General features: G+C 43.2%; 1 protein-coding gene across 1 annotated transcript; it reads right to left on the bottom strand.

The window, feature by feature from the left end:
• Positions 1 to 3,068: 3,068 nt before the first annotated feature.
• Positions 3,069 to 4,600, bottom strand: LOC121396589. The gene is made up of 2 exons (XM_041571683.1): positions 4,136 to 4,600; positions 3,069 to 4,063 (listed from the first exon to the last, which is right to left on the bottom strand). Exons 1-2 carry the CDS (start codon positions 4,168 to 4,170, stop codon positions 3,424 to 3,426), a joined length of 675 nt encoding a protein of 224 aa, XP_041427617.1. The 5' UTR covers positions 4,171 to 4,600; the 3' UTR covers positions 3,069 to 3,423.
• Positions 4,601 to 8,060: the final 3,460 nt, after the last annotated feature.

Genomic DNA, 8,060 nt, shown 5'->3' on the forward strand with positions numbered 1-8,060 from the left:
AAAGCCCAGGATGCTGCAATTCCTCTTGTTGAGTGTGCCCTGATGTTAACAGGTACTGTGCTGGCATTTACAGAGTATGCTGATCTGATGCATTCTTTTATCCAAACCGCAATAGTGGATTTTGCTGGATGCTCGCCCCGTTTTTTTCCTTCAGGTATAACCAAGAGGGAGTCTGTTTTTCTAAAGCTGCTCACTCTGTCCAGGTAAGTTGTGATACATCTGACTACGTCCAATGTGTGCCATTTTTCTTCCTCACTGTTTTCCGGATTGGGAAAAAAAGAAGGTAACGTTATCTCTTGCGTCATATGGAAATCCGACACCACTTTTGGTATAAACTTGTCTGCTGTTCTTAGTACTACTTTGTCCTGAAAAAATAAAATCTTTCCTGGACTAACAGATAACGCATGCAGTTCACCCACTCTTCTTGCCGATGTGATTGCAAGTAGAAAACACATTTTTAGGTTTAACATTTTCAAAGGAATTTCTTCTATAGGTTCAAATGGTTCCTTTGTTAGTGCTTCTAAGACAATACTCAGGTCCCAGGGAGGGACTTGTGGCCTAGAAATAGGAAAGATTTTTTTAAGTCCCAGGAAAAATCTTTTGATCAAAGGTTTGTTTGCCCAGGATATCTCAGTGAAATGTGATATAGCCGTAATTTGTCCTTTAAGCGTAGAAGCGCTTAACTTCAAGTCCATGCCTTTCTGCAGAACTCTACAATCTGGATTTCTGAAATTTCTTGGAAATTGATTCCATTAGTTTCACGCCAATTGTTAAATTTTTCCCAGATAGTGAAATATTTTTGGATGGTGTTGGGTTTTTTTTGCAGCTATAAGTGTAGATATAGAAGCTGCTGAGAGGCCTGATGCTGCCAGGTTTATCCTCTCAAAAGCCAGGCCGTCAGAGCCCATTTTGCTGGTTGCGGATGGATGATTTCTCCTTGTGATAATAGATCTATCCTCTGTGGTAGTCTGAATGGGTGATCTATGGCCATGAGTTGTATTTGTGAAAACCATGGCCTTCTTGGCCACCAAGGCGCTACTAAGACTACCTCCGCTTTGTCTTCTTTGATTTTTTTCAAAGTTCTTGGGATCAGGCTGATTGGAGGAAACACATATGGTCTGGGGATTCTCCAGGAAATTGAAAAGGCATTCGCCACCCTGGATTCCCTCTCCTGTGTCCAAGACGCATATATCGGTATCTTTGCGTTGAGATGTGTTGCCATTAGGTCTATAGAAAATGGACCCCATTTCCTGAGTATTTGTTGGAAAACTTGCTGATGCAGTTCCCACTCTCCATTCTGTGGTTTGGACCTGCTCAATTTGTCCGCCAATGTATTTGTTATGCCCGGAATGTATTCTGCTGTTAAGTTCATCAGGTTTTTCTCCGCCCATGCAAACATAATTATGGTCAAGTTCAATAGGGTTTTTGATTTTGTTCCCCCTTGTTTGTTGACGTATGTCACAGCTGTTATGTTGTCTGATCTCACCAGCACTGACTTCCCTTTGACTAGGTGACTGAATGCAAGCAGACCCAGGAATATAGCTTTCAGCTCTTTCCAATTGGAGGATTTCTTCCTCTCTTCCTGTGACCATAATCCTTGTGTTTTTAAGTTTTGGGCATGGGCTCCCCAGCCCCACTTGCTGGCATCTGTTGTCATGATTAACCAATTTACTTGGTGTAAACATACCGGCTGCAACAGGTTGTTCTTCCTCTTCCACCATTTCAAAGATTCCATTGTCATTGGGTGTAGCCTGATTGGTTGTAATGGAATTTTGTAGTCTTTGTCCCACTTTTGTAAGAAGTCCATCTGAAAGATTCTTACATGTGACATTGCCCACTTCACACAAGTTGTGGTGGATATTAATTTCCCCAGAGCTTGCTGGCAAGTCATTGCCGAGTGCGTAGGTTTCGATAATACCTGTTTTACCGTTTCCAGAATGTCTCTGATTCTTCTTTCTGGAAGGTATAGTTTGAAATTTACGGTGTCTATCATGACTCCTAGAAATTCTAGCCTTTGTGTTGGCAATATGACACTTTTTTCGTAGTTTATAAGCCATCCTAGCTTCTGAAGATAATTTATGGTAATTGCAAGATGCTCTGTAAGTCTTCCTTTTGATGGAGCTTTTATCAGGATATCGTCCAGATAGGCGAATATCTGGATGCCTTTTAATCTCAAGTTTGCCACTATGGGTGCCAGAATTTTGGTGAAGATTCTCGGTGCCGTGGCTAATCCGAATGGAAGTGTTCGATATTGGTAGTGTCGATTTAGGATTTTGAACCTGAGATACTTTCTGTGACTGTTTTTTACAGGAATGTGTAAATAGGCATCCTTGATATCCAACTTTGCTAACCAATCCCCTTGTGACAATGCCTGTGAAATAGAGCTTATTGTTTCCATCCTGAATGGCGGAACTGCCAATTTTTCGTTTATATTTTTTAGATTCAAGATTACTCTGAACTCTCCGTTTGGCTTTTGTCTCAGAAATAGGTGTGAATAGGTTCCTAGAAACCTTTGATTTCTTGGTACTGGAACAATTACTTTGTTTCTTTCCAATTCCTTTATGACTCGCTTCAAATTTTTTCTCTCTCCCGCAGGTCTCATTCTGTCCGAGGATACGAACTTTCTGAGGGGATTTTGTGTTAGCTCTAATTTGTATCCTGTTGAAATAGTGTTCAGGACCCATTGATCCGAAATTTCCCGAGCCCACACCTCTGTATAATTTTTTAATCTTCCTCCAACCAGTGATGGGGCTCCAACACCTTCATGCCTTTTTGTCTGTGTTATTCCAGGGTGTTTTTTGATCATTTCTTTTGGAGGAAAAAAATTGATTCTTGGGCCTCCATTGCCTGGAGAATGGTTTTCCCGGTTTGTATTGTTTCGCGTCCTTGAGGGAATTCCTCGGATTTTTATTTTGAAATCTTCTGTCTCTACGCTCCTGAGGCAAAAAAGATGATTTTCCTGCTGAGGCTTTAGATATTATCTGATCTAGTTCTGGCCCGAATAAATGGTTTCCCTTGAATGGGAGAGAGCATAAATTGTGCTTGGATTGTGAATCCGCATTCAGTGTCTGAGCCACAAACTTCTTCTGGCTACTACAGAAAGCCCCATGGATTTTCCAGCCAGTTTTATGGAATCCATTGAAGCCTCCGATGCGTATTCATTTGCCATCTTGATGTCTTGTATCATCTCTAATAGTTTTTCTCTTTCTGTTCCCGACTTGATTGCAGACTCAAGTTCCTGTATCCAGATTTTATTGGCTCTCATTACTGAGGTTGTAGCCACGGATGCCTTACATAAAGCACCCCCTGTCATATAAGCTCTTTTAAGAGCTCCATCCTGCCTCCTTTCCATAGTGTCCTTTAAAGAGACCCCTTCATCTACTGGTAAGGTGGTACGCCTGGCCACCCTGGTAATAGCTGCATCTACTTTAGGAGGGGTATCCCATGTTTTGGTATCTTCTGTAGCAAAAGGGAACATTTTTTTGAATCTTCTTGATAATATCTGTTTTTGTCTGGGAATTCCCATTCCCCTACAATTGTGGATTGAATGACTTCATGTATAGGGAAAAGGTGGTTTTTCTTAGATACTTTCTTAAACATCTTATCCTGCTTCTCTGGGTTCTGAATTTTGTCTTCCAGATCCAGAGTTTTCCTGACTGCTTTAACTAGAGACTCAATCATGTCTGTATTGAATTCTGATTCCCCCTCTTCTTCAGATTCCATGTCAGATAGTTCACCTTCAGATTCTGTTTCTGGTAAATTGATTCTATCGAGGGTGTCCCCTTGTGTCTCTGTCTGCTCCACAGGGTTGTGGGCTATTTGCCCTAGACTACTGCCTCCATCTAAGTTTCTCATAACGTTATCAGTTACTTGCGACACCATATTGGCCATAGATTGGTTGAAAGTGTTCTTCATCCATGACATGAATTCAGTGAATTGCGTCGGTGCTATCCCTGAAGCATCAGAAAAGCATTTTTCACATAGCCTTTTATCCGGCATAGCAGATTCCTGACAAGATGCACACTGTCTCCTTGTCTTTTTCCTTTGTCCAGAAGGAGAACTCCTAAAATAATATATAAACATTAGTATCTTTCTTTTATCCTTGCAGATCATCCCATAGCCTCTCAAAACTCACCCCCTTGAGCCTGAATGCGAGCGTCTGGAGCTCATGATGAAGGCAGGTTTTCTACCTGCAATGCCAGCCTAAGAAAAAAACATTTTTTATGGCATATTAGTATCATACAGGCTCACAACTGTTTGGTTCAGAAGGTAACCATCTGTTACTTACACAGCACCCTTCTGAAAGCACAAACGGCACAAGCAGCTTACAACAGCCTTACCAACACCAGGCAGCATAGGGGATACAAACCGCCACTATATTGAAGTTTAAATGGCTCTCGGTTCCTTTTCGCGCTGTTTTTTTCAACTTTTCGCGCCACTTCCGGGTTCGCGTAAGTTCGCGCATGCGCAGATCCCCTGCGCCATCTTGGAACCGGAGAAACACTGACGTCTTATTGCGCATGCGCCGGATCTCCAGCATTGCGGCTGACAGCGTCAAACGGCACCATTTGGCCTTAGTCCACATTCGGACTTCCCTGAGCACACAAGAGGGTTTGGAACCTCGGCCTGGGACTTCAGGAAAGGAGAGGTACTTTCTCTGGCACATCTGGGGGGGAGCGACAGGAGAAAAAAAGATGGCGGCCGGGGGAGGAAGTCAGGAATTTATTTGGTATTTCCTGTCCCATTTGCATGGCAGGAGGGATTAACCCATTGTTGCCCACTGCCATGTGAAAGGAACAGGAAAAGACAAATCACTGGCGTTTTTTCATATTTTAAAGTGGGGTTATGTTTAAAAGTTGTAGCTGTTAAAGCTGTTTTAGCTAGTGCTGGGCGAATTTCTCCTGTTTCGCTTTGGTGAAAAATTCTCTAATTTCCTGCGAAATTCGTGAAATGGCGAGAAATTATTATCGGTACTCGAATGTTGACGTCCGTGTCAATTTTGCCGTTTGGGTAAATTTTGATGCTCGCGTCAATTTTGATGCCAGTGTTAAAGTCAATGGGCGTCCGAATCGGGTTGACGTGCGATGGTTTTTCCGATGCATGTCCAAATTTTTTTGATTTGCCGACTAATTTTCGCGGGAGTTTCACAGAATTATTCGGCGAAGCAAAACAGGAGTTTTTTGCCCAGCACTAGTTAAAACAGCTTAAACAACTACAACTTTTAAACATAAACCCACTTTAAAGACAACTAAAAGTAGAAATACAGGGACTAGAAGTTTTTATCACATTGTGAAGGGCTTGAAATTCAACGTAACAACAGTTAAGTGGCGTTATAGAAAATAAAAAGCTGGGTTCAAGTGAGTTTATAAAGTACAAAGGAAAAGGGATTCCACCTGCTGTTCTTCAAAAAACCATATGGACATCGTTCTAGAGAGGAAAGATATATATCAAGTTACAGCTGTTAACCTAATTAAACGCAGTGTTTATCCAAAGAGCAAGTGCAAATTGTCTGACGACTATAAAGAGTATTTTGTACAGTCTGGGAAGATCTTAAAGGGGACGTAGTAATATTAAAAAGGGGGGGAAAGACCACTCCAGCCTCACTGTCACAATTAATTGCTCCTGAAACTAATCACACTAATTATAGGCATGATTGTAGGCAGTTGCTTTTCTTGCTTAATATATACAGTATTAAATCCATCCATATAAAAATATAACTGTAATAATACTTAGTGTTCTAGTGCGGAGGGTGCTCTCATACCTCCCAACTGTCCCTTTTTCGGAGGGACAGTCCCTCTTTTGACAGCTCAACCCGCAGTCCCTCATTTGTACTGGAAAGTCCCTCTTTTCTCTGCACTGAACAGCCAGAAAAAGAAACAAAGTTTCTCACTTAATTGGCTTTTAGCAGAGAGCCCAGAACAGCTAACAGGTGCAAATAAGATACTTTGTAACAATTTTGAGACACAAAAACACAGTTTAGATAAGGAGAAATATTTTCAAACTTTCATAACCTCTTTTTTTTCCCTCTTTTTACTTCCAAAATGTTGGGAGGTATGTGCTCTGCCTATGATGACGACCGCAAATTTCACAATGAGTGTAAAGTCATTGTGAAATTCAAATATTTAACGTCGTCTGTTTAACGGCGTCTGTTCTCATTGTCCAAAGTAGGTTCTGTTTTGTAAGTTCCTGGGTGTGATTTCTGTATTGATTTTTGTTGGCAGCACAGATAATATTTCCCTCAGCACATGATGCTGCCTGGCCTGCCCCCAACTTTGAGAGTCCAGCCCATCCCCAAATCCATAGGTCCAGCCCACCCCCAACTCTGATAAGCCAGTCTATCCCCCAACTCCATAGGTCTAGCCTGCCCCCAACTCTCATATGCCCAGCTTTCCTCCAACCTTGATAGGCCCTGCCTGCCCCCAATCCAACCAAGCCTGCTCCCAAACTAATTGGCCCAGTCCACTCTCCTATTTCCTCCCTCTCTCTCTTAACCTGTGTGCCCCTATTATGTGCCCCTATTTCATCCCTCTCACTCTCTTACCTTGTCTGCCCCTTTCCTTTCTATTTTGTGCCTGTATGCCCTTATTTTCCTAAATACTTGGTGTGTAAGTAGTAGGGATGTAGCGAACTGTTCGCCGGCGAACTTGTTCGCGCGAACTTCGACCGTTCGCGTCCGCCGAATGTTTGCGAACGTCGCGCGACGTTCGCATTTTGAGTTCGCGTTCGATTCGAATACAAATCGTTCGACCATTCGACCATTCGAATTCCTTCGACCGCTAAAAATCGAACGATTTCCATTCGTTCGAACGATTGTAAGCATTCGATCGAATGAAAAGCATTCGATCGAATGCTTCGATCGTTCGATTCGAATGAATCCTTTGATCGTTCGAATCGAACGATTTTAGCGGGTGTTCGAACGTTCGAATTTTTTGCCGGCGTTCGCGAACACCAAATCGGCAGTTCGCTACATCCCTAGTCAGTAGCCAGCAACACTTTGTCTAGGGGCCCCGCCAACATGGTCCCAATTGGGCCCCACATTTGATAGGATCAGCCCTGTATTTAGTACATCTCTATTCTCTTAGTTCTTGACCTTGGCCTGTCTCCTGACTCTGCTCTGCTTCATCCCTGTTCTTTCTGTGTAAGCTCTGTTTCCCTCGCCTGCCCAGAACTAGTGATGGGCGAAGTTATTCGCCGGGCCGAATTCACTGTGAATAAATTTGCGAAATTGCAGTGAAAATTTGCCGGCAACAATTTCCGGCACCAGTGACAATTTACTGCACACCCATTGACTTTAATGTAATTGGATAAAATAGGCACACGCCAAATTGTCGCCGGTGTCGGAATTGTCACGGCATCAATTTTGACGCTCGCAAATTTTTTTTGCGAAACGGGACAAAAAACGTGTCAGTAATGTAACTACCCCCTGTGGAGCTCAGGTGCAGGCAGTGCAGCCACCCCCCTCCAAAAGGGATTTTGCGGCGAATTGGGCACATGTCCCCTTTTATTTGGTGTTTCTTTAGATAAAGGAAAAATGGGAGTCCATTGTGAATTGATGTTGTGATTGGTATGAAAAGCTCACTCTCTGGTTTGGGACACAGGAAACCAAAGGAACCCTTTACACGTAATAACCCTTTTTCAAGGATTAGGCTCTCTACAGTGGCGCACCCCCGCAGGGCCCCCCGGCAGTCCGTTCGCCGCTGAAAATGTGGCCAATTCGGCCGTACGGAGGGGGTGGGGCCCAGCTGCGCGTCACGCACCAGGGCCGCCCCCCTCAACGAACGCTACTGGCTCTCTAGCCATTTTGACCCAATTGGGAGTTTATAATAAAAGCTTTAATTTATTTATCGGCTTACAGCCCCTATGGGGCAGATTTACTAACCTCAGAAAATTCGCCAGCGACGGCTTTGCTCACAGCGTAACACTTCACCAAGAGTAGATTCGCCAGGACAACGCTAATTCACTAAAATCCGAAGTTGCGTCCAGGGCTCCGAACGCTGGTGAAGTTGTGCTATCGTTGCTTAATTTGCATACAGTGGGAAGTTAAATTTCAATGGACGTAT

This window comes from Xenopus laevis, chromosome 7S, assembly GCF_017654675.1.
Source record: "Xenopus laevis strain J_2021 chromosome 7S, Xenopus_laevis_v10.1, whole genome shotgun sequence".
Classification (NCBI taxonomy): domain Eukaryota; kingdom Metazoa; phylum Chordata; class Amphibia; order Anura; family Pipidae; genus Xenopus; species Xenopus laevis.